General features: G+C 42.6%; 1 protein-coding gene across 2 annotated transcripts in view; it reads left to right on the top strand.

Annotated features, from left to right (window-relative positions):
* The first annotated feature begins 5,707 nt into the window (after positions 1 to 5,707).
* Positions 5,708 to 19,286, top strand: part of abca5 (ATP-binding cassette, sub-family A (ABC1), member 5) — a 94,130-nt gene continuing 80,551 nt past the window's right edge. Inside the window, exons 1-2 of one of the 2 annotated variants that reach the window (XM_072558538.1) lie at positions 5,708 to 6,455; positions 17,296 to 17,491. In XM_072558538.1, the coding sequence (XP_072414639.1) occupies positions 6,351 to 6,455; positions 17,296 to 17,491 (301 nt within the window). In that variant the 5' untranslated portion in view covers positions 5,708 to 6,350. The remainder of the gene's footprint in view (positions 6,456 to 17,295; positions 17,492 to 19,286) is intronic. The other variant, XM_072558539.1, reaches the window with a different exon arrangement.

Below are 19,286 nucleotides of genomic sequence, written 5' to 3'. Positions count from 1 at the left end.
CGTTGTCCACTTTGAAAGTCTGATTGCTAAGTGTGCTGAATTATTATCCGATGTTTTGAAGAAAGCACCTACAACCAATTTATCCGGAGAGGAGGAAACCAAAGAAGTAATTCATTTAGTACTATTTTGACTAATGGAACATAAGTGTGGAATTAATCTTTTAATGCAAAATGCACAATATCTCTTCAATTTGTTGTCAGCAATCACTCTCCAATGAGCACAATTGTCCATCTAGGAAATTCCATGTCACTGGTTCTGGGATCTGTGGGTGTTTGTGTGGCTGATGAGCCCAATCCTATCACCTCATCTCCAACCACACATTTGACAGGTATTTCCAGAAAGTGAAATTGTTCTATGCCTTGAAATCATTGGCATTCCTTTTTCTGGTTTGTTTTCTATACCTCCTGTTGCTGACACATGTTCTCAAAGAATTGTGTTCAGACAAGAGCTTCCTCCAAGTCAGTTTCTTCTGTATGCATTGACATAGAGTCATACAGCATGGAAACAGACACTACAATCCAACCGAGTTGTGTTTGGACAATATCCTTCTAAACCCTTCCTTTTCATGTACCCATCCAGATGTATCCATACATACACCACCCTCTGCACGAGTAAGTTACCCCCGAGGTTTTTTTTACAATCTTTCCCCTCTCATCTTAATCAAATTGCCCTATAGTTTTGGACTCCCCCACCCTAGGAAAAAATACGTTGGCTATTCACCCTATCCATGCCCCTCATGATTTGATAAATCTCCATAAGATCACCCCTCAGCCTCTGCTGCTGCAGGGAAAAATGTTCCAACCTATCTGGCCTCTCCTATAACTCAAACCTTCCAGTCCAGGCAACATGCCTGTAAATCTTTTCTGAACTCTCTCAAGTTTAACAACATCTTTTCTATAGCAGGGAGACCAGATAGGTACACTGTATTCTCAATCACCTTATCTCAGCTCAAGGAAGGTACTCAAAGGAGCCAAAGACAAAAGACATGCGTCAAAGATTCCCTGAAGGCTTCCCTCAAGAATGCAACATAAACAGGAATTATAGACTTGGTGAATCTTACGTCAGTGATGGCTAAGTTGTTAGAGGGGATTCTGAGAGACATTATTTACATGGATTTAGAAAATGAGGACTGGTTAGGGATAGACAACATGGCTTTGTGTGTGGGAAATGCCACCAAAGCCCTGTACAGCTGCAACATGACTTCCCAACTCCTATACTCAATGTTATGACCAGTGAAGTCAAGCATGGCAAACACCTTCTTCACCACCCTGTCTACCTGCGACTCCACTTTCAAGGATCTATGCATTTGCACACCTAGTTCTCTTTGTTCAGCAACACTCTCCAGGGCCCTACTATTAGGTATGTATGCTACCCTGGTTTGCCTTACCAAAATGCAACACCTCACATTTATTTAAAATTAAAACTCTATCTGCCACTCATTGGCCCATTTGCTGACCTGATCAAAGTCCGATTGTACTTTGAGATAATCTGCACTGTCCACTACACGACCTATTTTGGTGTCATGTGCAAACTTCCTAACCATACCTCCGATTTTCACATCCAAATCATTTATATAAATGACAAAAAGCACTGGACCCAGCACCAATCCCTGTGGTATACAGCTGGTGTCAGGCCTCAAGTCTGAAAAGCAACCCTCTTCCACCACCCTCTGCCTCCTGCCTTCAAGACAATGTTTTAATCAATTGGCTAGCTCCCCTGGATCTCATGTGATCTAACCTTATTAACAGTCTACCAGTGGAACCTTGCCAAATGCTTTGTGGAAATCCATATATGCAAATGCTGCTCCGTCTCCATCAAGCTTCTTTGTCACCTCTTCAAAAGTAGACAATAGGTGCAGGAGTAGACCATTCATCCCTTCAAGCCTGCACTGCCATTCAATATGATCATGGCTGATCATTCCTAATCAGTATCCTCTTCCTGCCTTATCTCCATAACCCTTAATTGCACTATCCTTGAGAGCTCTATCCAACTCTTTCTTAAGTGAATCCAGAGACTGGGCCTCCACTGCCCTCTGGGGCAGAGCATTCCACACAGCCACCACTCTCTGGGTGAAGAAGTTTCTCCTCATCTCTGTCCTAAATGGTCTACCCCATATTTTTAAGCTGTGTCCTCTGGTTCAGTACTCACCCATCAGCGGAAACATGTTTCCTGCTGCCAGAGTGTCCAATCCTTTCATAATCGTATATGTCTCAATCAGATCCCCTCTCAGTCTTCTAAACTCAAGGGTATACAAGCCCAGTCGCTTCAGTCTTTCAGTGTAAGGTAATCCGCCATTCCAGGAATTGACCTCGTGAACCTACGCTGCACTCCCTCAATAGCCAGAATGTCTTTCCTTAAATTTGGTGACCAGAACTGCACACAGTACTCCATGTGTTCTCACCAGAGCCCTGTACAGCTGCAGAAGCACCTCTTTGCTTCTATACTCAATCCCTCTTGTTATGAAGACCAGCATGCTATTAGCCTTCTTCACTACCTGCTGTACCTGCATGCTTGCCTTCATTGACTGGTGTACAAGAACACGCAGATCTCTCTGTACTGCCCCTTTACCTACATTGATTCCATTTAGGTAGTAATCTGCCTTCCTGTTATTGCCACCAAAGTGGATAACCATACATTTATCCACATTCAACTGCATCTGCCATGCGTCTGCCCACTCACTTAACTTGTCCAGGTCACTCTGTAATCTCCTAACATCCTCATCACATTTCACCCTGCCACCCAGCTTTGTATCATCAGCAAATTTGCGAATGTTATTGCTGATACCATCTTCTATATCATTAACATATATCGTAAAAAGCTGCAGTCCCAGCACAGATCCCTGCGGTACCCCACTGGTCACTGCCTGCCATTCCGAAATGGAGCCGTTTATCACTACCCTTTGTTTCCTATCAGCCAACCAATTTTCAATCCAATCTAGTACTTTACCCCCAATTCCATGTGCCTTTATTTTACTCACTAACCTCCTGTGTGGGACTTTATCAAAAGCTTTCTGAAAATCCAGGTATACTACATCTACAGGATCTCCCTCATCCATCAAAAAACTCAATCAAGTTAGTGAGACATGATTTTCAATGCTCAAAACCATGCTGACTATCCCTAATCAGTCCTGCCTTTCCAAATGCACTTACAGAGGAACCTCGTTTATCAGATTATCAGTTATCCGAATTTCAGGTTATTCAAAGAAGATCTCAAGGATCCGATAGAAACATTACATCAAAGAGGTGTTTCAACACTGATCGCATCTTTTGTTTACAATGATTAAAAATGAACTCAGCTTACTGAAATGCTGCCGAGAATAGTCCAATACATTGATAGGAACACAGGTACTGTCTCCAAATGACTGACTGCCTACCCTGGGGTGTACCCTAATGCCCTCCCCTCTTCAGATAATCTCTCCAACATTATTCTATACAGGGCAAAGATGGAACCTGTCAAAACGTTGCAGTAAAATGGTGTGTGTGTGTGCATGCACGCGTGCAATTTTGAGAGTGACCCACCAAAGGCAGAAGCAGTATTGGTGTTGGAGGGGGGGTTGGGATGTGGACAGTTGTTGGGGGGGGGGGGAGGGGGGGAGCTGCCTAGCCTCCTGAACAAGGAGCAGACTTAGCAAATGCTTGCTGTGTCAATCCCATTGAGCTGATGGGGGTGGGGGAGGCTTCAGCAACGCTGCAGGTCCCTTACACAAAAGTATGTCTGCTCAGAAACAAAACCCTGAGACAAAGAGAGGGAGCAAGGCAGACAGAGCCAAGAAAACGGAAACTTCAGAAAACTCCGAGCCCCAGAGGAGAGGTGTTGAATCAATTATCCGAACGAAATAGTGCCTTCCCATCTCGTTTGGATAATCAAGGTTCCTCTGTACATCGTGTCCCTCAAAATCCCCTCCAACAACCTACATATATATCACTGACATCAGGTTCACTGGTCTATAGTTCCCTTCTATATTGTATTCTTGAGGGAAACCTTCAGGGAGTCTTTGAAATACTTCTTTTGTCTTCCTCTCCTTTGAGTACCTTCCTTCAGCTCAATGAAGATGATTTGCTTTGGCAGTGAAAATTCAGGTATCCTCAGCGCGTGGGTCCATAATTAATGGTTAATACAATTATAATGTCAAATTTCATTGTCTTTCGGCCTGCAATTACTCATCACTTTATCTTTTTTATTCAGTGCAAATATCCGGTTGCTTTTACTTTCTCCGGACTATGCGGAAACGCACCCCGAGGTAGTGCGGATCAATGACGGAGCGTTTGCAAGCCCCGGGGCTGGGCTGACAGTCAGACAGAGGGATACAGGTGCCACTAGGGGACGCCCTCGCTGGCGGTCTGGGAGGAGGCGGCATCTCTTGTGCCGCCCGCTGGTGCCCGGACAGCCCCGGACTGTTTACGGGGATACCGGCGGCAGGAGGCGATGAGGTTCAGGACCTGTCACCTCGTGTTTCCGACTCTTTCTGCGTCGATTTAACCGCTCTTAACGGCCGAGGTCGCGGATCGGGGTCGGCGCTTCGTGGTCGACGGGGGGGACAGCGGGTGGGCTTTGCTGCAGCTCCAGAGGAGACGGGGCCTGACAGGGATCAACCTCCACCCCCCTCCCCCCACCCCCACCACCCCCGGGGCTGTCAGTGACAGAGGGATCCTCACCCCCCCCCCCCCGGGGCTGTCAGTGACAGAGGGATCCTCACCCCCCCCCCCCACCCCCGGGGCTGTTAGTGACAGAGGGATCCTCACCCCCCCCCCCCCCACCCCCGGGGCTGTTAGTGACAGAGGGATCCTCACCCCCCCCCCCCGCCCCCGGGCTGTCAGTGACAGAGGGATCTTCACCCCCCCCCCCTTCGGGCTGTCAGTGACAGAGGGATCCTCACCCCCCCCCCCCCCCCGGGGCTGTCAGTGACAGAGGGATCCTCACCCCCCCCCCCCCACCCCCGGGGCTGTTAGTGACAGAGGGATCCTCACCCCCCCCCCCCTCCTTCGGGCTGTCAGTGACAGAGGGATCCTCACCCCCCCCCCCCCCCCGGGGCTGTCAGTGACAGAGGGATCCTCACCCCCCCCCCCTCCGGGGCTGTCAGTGACAGAGGGATCCTCACCCCCCCCCCCCCCACCCCCGGGGCTGTTAGTGACAGAGGGATCCTCACCCCCCCCCCCTCCTTCGGGCTGTCAGTGACAGAGGGATCCTCACCCCCCCCCCCCCCCCCGGGGCTGTCAGTGACAGAGGGATCCTCACCCCCCCCCCCCCCCCCCCGGGGCTGTCAGTGACAGAGGGATCCTCACCCCCCCCCCCTCCGGGGCTGTCAGTGACAGAGGGATCCTCACCCCCCCCCCCCCTCCTTCGGGCTGTCAGTGACAGAGGGATCCTCACCCCCCCCCCCCCCCCCCTCCGGGGCTGTCAGTGACAGAGGGATCCTCACCCCCCCCCCCCCCCTCCTTCGGGCTGTCAGTGACAGAGGGATCCTCACCCCCCCCCCCCCCCCCCCCCTCCGGGGCTGTCAGTGACAGAGGGATCCTCACCCCCCCCCCCCCCCGCTTCGGGCTGTCAGTGACAGAGGGATCCTCACCCCCCCCCCCCCCACCCCCGGGCTGTCAGTGACAGAGGGATCCTCACCCCCCCCCCCGGGCTGTCAGTGACAGAGGGATCCTCACCCCCCCCCCCCCCCCCCCGGGGCTGTCAGTGACAGAGGGATCCTCACCCCCCCCCCCCCCCCGGGCTGTCAGTGACAGAGGGATCCTCACCCCCACCCCCTCGGGCTGTCAGAGAGTGAGAGTCCGGATCGCAGCCGCTTACCCCTGGTGTATTTGTGTGAGGGACCCCTACCTCATCCCCATCCCCGCAAGGTGTCTAGAGGAAAGCTGGAGAAGATTCTAATCTCAAACACTCTCCCTGGACACCACCCACAACTCGCCAGCCTTGCCTCCTTAGTTGTTTATTTAGTTTATTGAACAATTTCCTTTCTGGATAACTTCCACGCTTATGAGGCTCATAAGCCTCATTTTTTTTAAAAGATGTAATTTTCATTAATGTGTTTGTTTACACTCAATTTGCTGTGGAGTCTTTTGCTCTCTTAAGATTTTGTTTTCTTTAATAAGGCGTAAGAGAGCGACCTTAGAAAACCCCTCGTTGAAATTTCCACGTTGTTGATGTGTGAGGATCTTTAGGCGAAAACAACTGATTTGTCTTGAATCTTTAGTCTGCCGCACCTCTTGTAGAGTAGCTGTACTGTTGACTTCGGGGACTTAGTTTCCAAAATTTAATGGAAAGTGTCCCTGTGTTATTTACATAGAATAGAAAATTGTTTAGGAAAGTTTTTTTTTATTTTTTTCCGTTTTTGAATCGTTGAAATAATGGGAGGTTTGAAGAGAAAAGACGCTGCGATTTGGCAGCAAACCAAAGCACTTTTATACAGAAATTTTCTCATAAAAAAGCGGAACAAAGATCAGACTTTACAGGTAAGTGTCGTTACTTTACATCTACTCGAACTTGGATGCGTTAGTACTGCGTTAGTTTCCATATTTTCTGGGAGATATCAGATCGTGTTAAAGGTGCGTGAAACAAACTATATAAAATCCTAGCTCTGGAGGGTACATTATACCTGAGACTGTGTGAAAGATGTAACATTTTGTAAAAACTAGACCGCTTTGGTGTTTTTGTAGTTCTGTAGAATAGACTTGTGGTTATGGGACGGGCGTGTTTCTGCAATCTGTAGACATGCAGCTGGCTCTCCAGTAATGTCTCAAAAGAATCAAAATACGGAATCAGATAAGCCCCGCTGTTTACAATTATTTCAGTAACCGCATGTTTGCATATCAGCCATTAGAATAAATTATTACAGGAGCACAGTTAACAACAGCACTAGTCAGAAAAGATTGGGAGGGGGTGCAAAAATAATTAAACAATCAGAAGAATGTTGTTATCTGAAAATATGTCTGCTTTCCTGTGGACAGTTCAAAAGATGAAGTGTAATAATAATGAAAGAACAATCAAATTACTAACTTAAGTTATGGCTTGGAGTGATTGAGTTTCAATAAACTAGTGAATTGTGATCTAACAAAACTAGTGTGGCACGTGGGCAGGGTATTGAAGAAAGCAATTGGCATGCTTGCCCTCATTGCTCTGAGAATTGAGCATACAAGTTGGGACGTCATGTTGCAGCTGTACAAGCCATTGGTGAATCCACTGTTGGAATAGTGCATTCAATTCTGATTGCCCTGCTACAGAAAGGATGTTGTTAAATTAGAAAGGGTAGAGAAAAAAAAATTACAAGGATGTTGCTGGGACTGGAGGGTTTGAAATATAAGGAGAGGCTGGATAGGCTGGGACTTCCCGCCTCAAGCGACTGTGTGGAGTTTGCACGTTCTCCCCGCGTCTGCATGGATTTCCTCCGGGTGCTCCGGTTTCCTCCCGCAGTCCAAAGATGTGCAGGTCAGATGAATTGGCCATGCTAAATTGCCCGTAGTGTTAGGTAAGGGGTAAATATAGGAGTATGGGTGGGTTGCGCTTCGGTGGGTCGTTGTGGACTTGTTGGGCCGAAGGGCCTTTTTCCACACTGTAATGTAATCCAAAATTCTTTCCCTGGAGCATCAGAGGCTGAGGTGACCTTATAGAGGTTTATAAAATCGTGAGGGACATATTTCTTTTACCAAGGATGGGAGAGTTCAAAACTAGAGGGCATAATTTTAGTGTGAGAGGGGAAAGATTTAAAAGGGATCAGAGGGGCAACTTTTTTCACAGAGAGTGCATGTATGGAATTAGCTGCCAGGGGAAGTGGTGAAGGTCTGTATGATGACAGCATTTAAGAGACATTTGGACAGGTTCGTAAATAGGAAAGGTGTAGAGGGATATGAGCGAAATGCAGGCAAGTGGAACTAGTTCAGTTTAGGAGACCTTGTCGGCGTTGGACTGAAGGGTCTTTAGTTCTCTAAAGTCTCTTTAGTTCTTGCTACTGCTCGTTAGTGTGTCTTAATATATTGACTAATTTGACACTGAAGTTGCTGCCTGGACAGGGATTCTTGCTTGTAATCTGACCATGGAGTATACTACAATATCGGAAGTGAAACTACAGCTTTAGACTGCTGTATAAATATAGTGCTTCATATTTTGGATTCAAAGTGTATAATACGATGATGGTATCCCTAAATGTACAAAACCCTGGTGTGGCCACACTTGGAGTATTGCGTACAGTTTTGGTCACCACATTATAGGAAAGATGTAGAAGCTTTGGAAAGGGTGCGGTGGAGATTTACGAGGATGTTGCCTGGCATGGAGGGAAGGTCTTATGAGGTAAGGCTGAGAGACTTGAGGCTGTCTTTATTAGAGAGAAGAAGGTTGAGAGATTACTTAATTGAGAGGAACGCCCTGCCTGCAACAGTAGTAGATGGAAAAGCGCAGCAGATCAGGCAGCATCCAAGGAGCAGGAGGGCTTATGCCAGAAATGTCGATTCTCCTGCTCCTTGGATGCTGCCTGACCTGCTGTGCTTTTCCAGCAACACATTTTTCAGCTCTGATCTCCAGCATCTGCAGTCCTCACTTTCTCACAGTCGTAGATGGGCCAACTTTAAGGGCATTTAAATGGCCATTGGATAAATGTATGGATGAAAATGGAACAGTGTAGGTTGGATGGGCTTCAGATTGGTTCCATAGGTCAGCACAACACTGAGGGCTGAAGGGCCTGTACTGTTCTATGTTTTACGTCATGATGAGGTGCTTCAGTGGCTTCAAACTACACATTGTTCCTGACATTTCATATAACATTCTGGTGTCGTTGTTCACCTATTTTAAATTCAGGGCTTCCTGTCTGTCTTTCATAAGCCTTCATTTTTGATTGTCAGCTGAGCGTGATTGACTCTTAGACTCTTGACTCTGTGGTTATGCCACTGCTGGCTCATTCAGTTATATAACACTTTAAAATAGCAAAAAGGTCAAAGGCACCTCACAGAAGTACAATCAGGCAAAAACTCAGCAAGCCATATGTAGAGAAAGCTACAATTGAATCTGCTTCCACTACTCCTTTAGACAGTGATTCTTAGATAACCATTTCTCGCTGTGAATTTTTTTTTTGTTCATCTTTCCTCTGGTTCTTTTGCCATTTACCTTAAATCTGTATTTCTTAATTACTTAACCTCTTCCACAGGAAGTAGCCTCTCCTTATTTGCTTCATCAAACCCCTTCATGTTATCGACCATCTTCATCAAATCTCCTTCTCAAGCTTCGGTGCAGTAAGGACTGCAACCTTATTTACTTTAGTCTCTTCACATAACTGAAGTCTTTTGTCCCAGCTATTACTCTAATAAATCAACTCTATGCTCTTGCCTTGATATCCTTCCTAAAGAACAGCATTTAGAATTAAGCACACGATTCCAGCTTGGTTCTTGCTTTATAAAAGGTATTTTACAAGAGCTGTATGCTGTAATATTACACTGTACTTCAGACCTTTTTTTAACTGCTTTCCAGAGTAAATGTAAACAATAATAAATCTGCCATTAAGTCTATGTATTTGCACTTTTTTGTGCATAGAATTTGTTAACATAATTGTTTGATTGCACTGTTAACCATTATAACTCTCCGGTGGAAATGTAAACAGTTTCTAAAATGAAACAGTGCTAGAAGTACAAATAATTTCTAAGTAACAAACTCCAGCATTTTCAACTCACAGGCATAACATAACTAAACTGAAATATAAGGCTGCATTTAAATGAGTAATATTTGTAACAACAATACTATTCATGAATAAAAGTATAAAGTTTATGCAGACCAGTGAAGAAGTTCATATTGTCATGTTACAAGTGGGTGAAAGAGAGTCATCAGCTTCCCTCTATTTAACCGCCTCTTGGTTAGTCACAACAAATATTTTTATTTCTCTTATAGCATGTAACCATCACAATTTGATTGTTTCATTAATTTTGAAGTTGTTAATTACATTTCAAATTACAAGGTTTATTGCAATGACAAAAAGAAGAATTTTATTACCCACTACCCCGAGAAAAAAGAAAACTGCGACATCAGACACATACAAACACACAGAATAAGGTTAAAAAGAAGTGGAGAGAGTGTCTGGTGAAGACTGGAAGATAAAAGCATTTGCAGTTTAAAGTCTTTAGAGTCTTTCAGGTGTTAGATTTTAAACCTGAGGCCAATTATTTAATTGTTAACTTGCATTCTGCAGCAGTGGCAAGGTTTGTAGATCTTGAGTTGTCAGTGAATGATGGTTATCCCAAATTGATTTTTCATTGGGTACTGACTTCAAAGTTGGGAAAGCCACAGAGAGAGATTGTTTTAGAGTTCTTGCTTAAGCCATTTTCCTTGTCTCTGCTCTGCTGCTTTGAAGCACCTATTGAAATATAGTTCATTGCATTTCAAATACAGCCTCTATGACACATCAGATACCCATGTAGCTGGTTCAGTCCATCCACTGAATCCCTCGCCTCCGGATTCAACTATTCCAATGCTTTCTTGCCCATTCTTGATAAAGCTTAGCTTGCCGTATTCTATTCTGAACCATTCAGCTCATTGCTAGTCCTTATACTCGGTTGCCTATGTTCGTTTCTTGTTTTCCAGGGTCTTGAACTTCAAATAACAATCTGTGTTCAAATCCCTTAATGGTGTCAATCTCCTATCTCTGTAACCTCCTGCAGCTTTATAACTTTCTGAAACTCTGCTTGCTTCATATTCTTGCTCACCATTCATGCTAGAAATATTTTCTCATAAACCTGTTTAGAGATGTTATTACACAGCTCTGAAGCAGATGGGACTTGAACCCAAATAGGGAAGCTAATGATTAGGAGAAAGTGAGGACTGCAGATGCTGGAGTTCAGAGCTGAAAAATGTGTTGCTGGAAAAGCGCACTGTTTCAAGAGAATTGACGTTTCGGGCATAAGCCTTTCTTCAGGGAAGCTGATGACCACCATTGCATCACAAGTGCCTACCATTTATGTTATACATTAGAAGATAATTTTATTCTAACAGAATTGAAGTCCACACTTTCAATTAGAGTTTTATTTTAGTTAACACTTCATAAAACTCACAACCCACCAATTACAACTCCCCATATTCATACAACCAATTTTTACCCAATTAACCCTTAATTAGTATATCCATCACTTGTTCTGTTAGGTCTCAGGCATCCTTTCAGAACTTATTAGATGGTTACAACTTATTCCCAGCATTGATTGTTTCTACAGTATTTCAGTCATCTGGACCATATCCTTTTGAATCTCCTTCTTAAAACTCTTCACTCTGCCATTACGAGCCTCTTTAAAATAGTGTCTTTTACTATTCTGTTAGTTGCCCTTTCTAATGTCCCCAACTTTGGCTTGACATCTATTTATTTATGATTAAACTTGTGTGTAGCACTTTGAACAATTTTTCCACATTTAAGGGCATTAGTGCATGCATGCTGTTGTTAAGTGGTTGAGTCATAATGCCTTCTGAATTGGACTGGCAAGCCACAGCTCTCTTTTAAATAATGACATTCAACAGTTACATTTATTGGCCAATTTTCTGATATCAGGTGTTGGTTTTATTCAAACTAAAGATAAAAATAATTTGATGTTTGCAAATGTAGTAGGTCAGATTTGGGAAGAGGAATTGAAGATGAGCAACAAATAGTATCCTCTCATGTCATTGTCATCTTGAGAGGAAATAAAAGAAATTGGCTGCCGCAATTGCTTACTTTGTAATAAAGACTTCCAAAAAGTCAATTGCTTTTAACTGCTTTGGGAGATACTTGAGGGTACGTTCAGGTGTTGCTTACATACAACAGCAGTGATGTGCATTTATATAAGAAAATGGATACTCCCTTCCAACTCCATTTTGATTTAGCCCCTGTAGTGATTGTAACAAGGTCAATCAGGTAGAACTCATAGAATATAAATTCCCTGATTGGGACTGTTAACCTGATACAATCAGGGAGCCCTGGCTGACAGATGAAAACAGAATTGTTAGACATCCTCACACTCTAAGAGCTGGCTCTGATAGAATTTCCTTGACAGTGATCTGGTTCCATGTGTAAATAAAGGTTGACTTGGTGATGGGATACCAACCTCTGTGGAGTTATTTCAGTGGTGACAAGAATAAAGCACATTTTGAAGAAACCCGCTAGCAACAGTTGTCTTTGAATTGGCGTAAACATTGCTTGTGTCATGCCATTATTTGGGAAGCTTGACTCAGGCCCAGTATGTGAAAAGAATGCATTATTCTTTCCAGGCAAATGACATTGGGGCAGATGAAAAACAACAAGTAATTCTTCTGACAGTTTGTGGACCTGGTTATTAGGAGCCTAAGTTTCCCTGAGGCACCACCTTTCAAGAATTGACGTATTTAGTCAAGGAATGTTGTGACCCCAAACCTTCTCTAATTCTAGACTCAGCAATCTGAGAATTAGGGGTCTCCATATCAGGATTTTTGACCAGGTGAAGATGAATGGCAGAGGCATGTGACCCATGAGATGCAGGGAGACTATTTGGTATGTGGGATTAATGATGTAATCATGCAAAAGTGCCTATTAGTTGAAGCCCAACTGGACTTCAAACAGGCACTACAACTGGCTTTATCATTGGAAAATGTGGCAAGTGGAGTGTATTCCGATAGATATGGACACCCTCACCAATATGACTGAGCTCAGGGAATACCACTTGAGTGCAGACAATTGCATAACCTCATTCAGGACATATCCTGAACAGAGGGACTCTAGGTCAGTCCACAACAAAATCCCAAAACAAAGCCAAGCCTCAGCTAAATGGTTAAAATTTTCTTCAGGATCTGGCCAGCAAGCCATTGTACTTGCTGCCAGTATCTAGACATGAGACAGCAAAAGAGTCCCGCTAGATCTAAGTTGAGCAAGAGAACTCATAGGTTGGATTCCAGGAGAGTGCACACCCTGGAAAGTCCACCTACATTAGCAGTGTCAGAAACCAATCATAATAAATGTCTGGTTCAACGGTCACAAACAAAAATAGAAATTGCTGGAAAAGCTCAGCATGTCTGGCAGCATCTGTGGAGAGAAATCAGAATTCACATTTTGGGTCCAGTGGCCCTATCTCAGAACAGTGCCCTAGCTCTCACTTATGTACCGAAGCTTAAGCCTTTCCTTGGACTGGGAATTATTACAGAAAGTTCATACATGACCTCATCTCCATTCTGGTAATTTTACATCAACTCTTACAAAAGGGTCAGCCTCAGAAATGGTCTTATATCCAAGTGAAGTGAAGAAATAGCTGTCATCCTTCAAGGTGTTGGCACACTATGATCCCAAGTGGGATCTGGTATTGACGTGTGATGCCTCCCCATATGGCATTGGAGTAGTATTAGGTGATGGGTGGCCAGATGGAGAGGAACACCCAACAGCATATGCATCCAGGACTTTTGCTAATGCAGAGCAGAAATACACCCAAATAAAGAAGGAAGGTTTGGCAGTCATATTTGGAGTTATGAAGTTCCACCAATACCTTTACAGATGTAGATTTGCTAGATCTACTTAAAGAGGATAAGGCAGTGCTACCCATAGCGTCAGGCCAGGTTCAGCAGTGGACTCTAATACTGAATGCATTTAGTTACAAGTTGGAACACTGTCCAAGAAACCAAGTTGCAAATGTGGATGCATTGAGCTGCCTCCGCTGGGAGATACACCACTGGCGGTACTAATACTGGAAAAGTCTGTAATAGTTTAAAATTTTCTGGACACGCTTCCAGTCACACCTCACAATATCAGATTTTGATGGCACAGAAAGATCCAGTCCTGGCTAAACTGAAACAGCTGGTGGTGATGGGGGTAACCAAAGGGCTGTCCCAACCAGAATTAAAATCTTTTTATATCCGAGAGACCAGATCACAGTAAATGATGGCATATTATTATGGGGAGAAAGAGCGATTGTCCTGAGCAAAGGTCATTATTAGAGACTGCTGAACTCCAAAAGAGTCATCCAGAGGTTTCCAAATGAAGATGTTGACAAGAAATTACATTTGGTGGCCAGGATTGGATGCAGACATAGCTGCATTGGTGGGGCAGTACCCATGTACCAAAACAAACAAAAAATACCACCAGCAGCTCTCCACACATTTGTAGGAATGGCTGCAGTAAATCCTCGACTGTATTGCACGTTGACTATGCAGATCTTTTTATGGGTTTATTGTTCTGAGTTATTGTGGATACTGACTGAAAGTAGCTGGGTGTGCATAGAGTTCATTCCATCAAACACGGGGACGTTGACCAAAAAAACTGCATGCATCTTTTGCAATACAGACTTGCAGATGTATTTTTCATAGATAATGGGCCATCGTTTACCAGCAGGGAATTTGAGTATTTCCTAAATACAAATGGCATTTGACAAATAGGAACAGTTCCATACCATCCATTGTTGAATGGTCTGGCAAAAAGAACAGTCCAAATTTTGAAGGCAGGCTTAAAGAAACAGCCTCCAGCTTCGCTAGATACCAAACTGTCACAGTTCCAATTTGATAATAGGAGCACCTCTCATACAACTACAGGGAGAGTTGCTAAAGGGGAGAAATCTCTGCACAAGGTTACATCTGATCTTCCCAGACCTGGAAGGGGGAGGGTGAAATGGCATCAGGAACACCAATGCTGGACACAAGACTCTGCTAAGTGAGAGCGACAGTTTACTTTAGGGTATGAAGTTTGGTGTAGCATCCATGGGAATGACCCTGCATGGGTAAGAAGTCTGTTCGTCACAAGGTCAGGTCGAGTGATGTGTAACATTAGGTAGGTACAATGGTCCTGAACAAGCACATGGACCATATGAAAGCAACAAACTTGCAAGCAGAATGGGAGCAAAACATGTCCAGCTCCTCAGAAAAGTTGGAAAGGCTGTCGGAACCTGTGGGTTCTCCGACTCTGTCAAGCGTTGTAGATGTCACTGCCTTGATGCTTTTGCTGCTTGAAGAAGACAATGAGTTTCTTCCAAGATGCTCCTGGCATAAGAAGCAAGCTTCTGTGTGTTACACGCCGCCCATATCCAAGGCAGAGTTGGAGGAACCTGACCCAGTGCCAAAATGCCTCAGGAGAAGCTGCAGTAAAAAAAAACGAATTGGCCTATGTCCTCGGACTCAATAGGGGGTGAGATGTAGTGATTGTAATGAGGTCAGCCAGATGGACCTTATAGAATATGAGTTCCCTGATTGGGGCTGTTAATCTGGTCCAATCATAGATACCTGGCTGACAAATATCAAAAGGAATGTCAGACATCCTCACACTCCTGAGAGATGGCTGTGAGGGAGCTGGATTAGTGTTAAAGGACTTCTGACATGTAAATAAAGGGTGACCTGGTGATGGGATACCAGCCTTTGTGGAGTTTTGTCAGCCCTCTTCCCCTCTTCCTACCTCTCCTTTACCTTTGATGGTTTGCATTGCTCTTATTGGACTTTGCATCTCAACTATTCAGTTGGAAGTATTGGTAATTTACTGTTGGAGTTTGGAGAAAAAATATTCAGTTGTGTGCAAGAGCACTTCTGAATAAAAGGAAAGAAACATTGATCCTTCACATTTCCCCCTTTGACTGGGACAGTGCTTCCCAACCTGTTGCTCTCTGTGAACCCATTTTGAGGCTTGAAAATTGTCACAACCATTCAATAAGGACTATGAGTGTGGGAGGATGACTAATTTAGCTGTTACAACCTCTTCTGAGCTCCATGACAGTCATTGCTGCCTCAGAGCTCATTGCCCTAAAATTCATGCTCACCACCTTATTTGGCATCCCGAAACCTATCCTGAAGATCTGAATTAGAGCTTATGTTTTCACGTTGTGTTTATGTTTAAAGTAATAATTGATCCCAAGTCATTTCATTGAAATGTCGTCAAACAGAATTTGACAGAAAATTATTTTTAAAGTATGTCTTGGTATTTTGCTATGCGGCATGAAATTGGAGGAAATAGAGAGCGGAGGTGTTCTTTATAGCTGGGTGTCTGACCATGTGCACTTAGCTTAAATATGCAGCTTTATTCTTGTTCAAAACAAATGCCTAGAATAAGAAGCAAGCCAAAACTGCATGTTTTCAATGCATTGAGAATTTTTAAACAAAACAATTGTGCTAAAGTGCATGATAATGCGTGTATCATTTGTGAGTGTTCTGTCTGTCGCAAAAGTCCCCTTTTCAGATCTGTGACTTCAATTTGTGACCTTGTTGCAGCATAATTATTTATGCCAATCATTGCTCTTTTTTGTGGTTACTTTGTAGATATGTATTTTGGTTTAAGCTAACTTTTATTTTTTCTGTTTCCACTGTTAAGAATAAAGGTGCATATTTAGGTACAATACCAAGATAGTTCACATAAACTAAAAGGTTTAAAACTATGACTGCACATGCTTGCATTTCAGGAAAATGCAAAAACAATGCAGGATATGACTAAAACTGAAAGATGGTCCAGAGTACCTTCAATTGCAGTAGGTTAGCACACTTTGTAAATAGCAGAGTGGCTTCCTGTAGAAGCCTTTTAAACATTAGTAAAAAGATTATTTAATTCTCTGTAGTGACATTATCTGCTACTCACTGACAGTATGAGGGAAACAGATCTCTTGAGCTATATCCTGCTATATCACAGTTCTGAAGTGGAACTAATCATATTTGAAACTAATATTTTTTGTTATGTGCAACAATCTGGAAAATTGCTGGCATTTAGAGTTAAAGGCTTTATTTCTTTAGATATATTTTAAACTTCTAAACTCAGCCAAAACCAGCTGTAAAATGGAGTCTACAGGTATATTCCCCTCACTCTTAGTGAAATGGCATCCTGGTGTACTGGTGCAAACTAGGCCCACTAATCGGATTTTAACCAAAGGTTGAGCAGGTAAGGCTTCGTGTCTAGCTGCCAGGTAAAGGCAGGTCAAAAGCTGGTGGGTGAACATAGAAATCCTAAAAGGTAAGAGGAAATCTTTCCTTTGTTGGCCTTTCAGAAGCAGGAGTGGACTCCATGTGGAATATTATGGCCTTCTCTACACAGCATTCTTTACGTACCTTAACTCCAGTGAGATTCACCCATGATCCCTGTCATGAATTATATTGTTACCAGCAAGTATACTTTTGATGCCAACTAACAGACTCCACCCTCTCAATTATATGTTCTGTGTGGATGAGTAATTGACTAGTTGTGTGAAAATGAGGTTTAGGAGTCAAAATTCTAAAATCTAGACATATGCAAGTCCAATTTTAAAGAGTTAACATTGAACCCTATTGTCCTAACTATTGGATTGTTACTTGAACATATCCTGTTTGCAATATGTTTAGTTTTTAAAGTTTGCAGGAAAAATGGAAGTAGTAATTTTAAAAATTCTTTTGCAGGAATTGCTTTTACCGCTCTTTTTAGTTTTTGCTTTGGTTTGCTTAAGTGTGCTTGTCCCTCCACAACTGTACTTGAAGACACTCACCAGTGAGCCAGAGGAGCTGGATAATTTTGTACAACTGGACTACAGACTTGGTTATACACCAGTGAACAATCACACCAAGGAAATCATGGCGGAAGTAGGGGCACTACTTGGTGAGCATCAAATGTAGTCAGATAAAAGCGCATTGTGCTAAATATTAAACATGTGGTAGTGAAATTTGTCAGATAAATCATATTCTGCTGTGACTAAACCCATATTTAACTGAACGTAATGTAGACTGAAAGCCTTCAGTTACAATTTTACAAAGATTTAATACGAGCAAGCTTTATTGTTGGTCTTTTCATAGGCATAGTCTTCTTGAAGTCTACTGCAGGGCCACAGCTGTGTTTCCAGTTTTGTCTTGTGACGTGACCCATCATATTACTGATTTTAGATTGATTTGTAGACACCCTTTATTCACCTTTACAAATAAATTTCATAGAGTGCATTAAAATAGGATTGCTCATAATTTATGACTATTGTACTTGTCGTGGACAAGTATTTCTAATGGATGGTAGTGGAAATTAAAACCTCATTAAACCTAATTTTTGTCTTTCACATATAAGTTTTTATTTCTGTGGGATGTTGTTTCTGAATCTCTTCATGGTATCCAGAGAAGCAAAGAAGAGAACCGTTAAAATGCTGACAACTCCAAGGAATTCTGAGCTCCCAGGGTTAAGATTTAACATTAACAGTAGTGTTACGACAGAGGGGTAAACTGTCCTGCTTAATTTAGAAACAGCAACACAGAAAAGATTTATCCTGTGCAGTAATCTGTAAAAATTCGAATGGCCAAGAACTATGTAAAGTAAAAATTAACAACTTTATTTCATGAAGTATAACAGGTAAAATTAATTAAAGCTACTTACCATTCCTTATTCTAACTTATCTGTTACCTTCCCTTCTGTAATACTAGTTTGATAAAACTCCCAATTAAGATTTACAAAACAACACTTCTTATCTCAAAACCAGGCAGCTTAAGTTGTTGTCTTTAGTTTTTGCCGTATCTTCTTATCCCCTTGTTAAGAATTTTTGCATCACAGGTTACTGATTGAAAAGGAACTTTTAAGAGAGAATTTTTTTTCAAGCAGTCTGTTACATGCTAGGATTTGGCAGTTCTCCTCTCAACTGTTTAATTTCCCTCGATCTTATACACCAGAGCATCAGATTGTGTCATTTGCTTTTAAGGTTGTCAATATACTCAATTTAAACTTGATTGGAAATTGGTATTTTTTCGGGGTATAATTTAAACTGATTTGCCCAATTCAAATTTGTTTTTGTCTCCAGACAACTGAGCTAATCAAGTTGTTCAACCAAGTGTTACATAAATTGTTGCCTCATTGAGAACACTTGATGCTGTGTCTGGTAGTTCTGCTGCTTTTAACTTTCTCAAAGTACACCCACATCTTCATAATAGTAGCAATTCATCTTGTGATGCTGAAAGATATGCTGATGTTTAGAAGTTGGGCATTTATTATTGGAAAGTTAAATATTCTTGGTATATTAATATTCCTGAATCTTTGAAATTTTATTTCGCATTGTATTCTATTTTTCCTCACTTTTCTATTTGTTGCTATTTTAATAATTCACCCTTCAAAATATTCTATACTTCAAATATTTTATAGTACTTAAAAATGATTTACACAATATGACTACATAATAGAACTTTTAAATAAAAAATATTTTCTTGCCACTTATCCAAAAAAATGGTTTCAAAGGCTGCCTTTCAGCCACTGGATTATTGGAATATTGAAATTTGACCTGTTTATCCTATCAAATGGCAGAGCAAGCTTAAGGGACTGAATGGCCTTTTCCCCCTCTCAATTTGTATGTTATATATTACTGAAGAAATTGAATAAATCCACTGCTGAATTTTCCCCTCTTATGGGGTGGCACGAAAAATGGCAA

The sequence above is a fragment of the Chiloscyllium punctatum genome, chromosome 39 (genome assembly GCF_047496795.1).
Source record: "Chiloscyllium punctatum isolate Juve2018m chromosome 39, sChiPun1.3, whole genome shotgun sequence".
Taxonomy (NCBI): domain Eukaryota; kingdom Metazoa; phylum Chordata; class Chondrichthyes; order Orectolobiformes; family Hemiscylliidae; genus Chiloscyllium; species Chiloscyllium punctatum.
The sequence above is the reverse complement of the archived record's forward strand: the minus strand, read 5'-3'. Positions and strand labels throughout refer to the sequence as shown.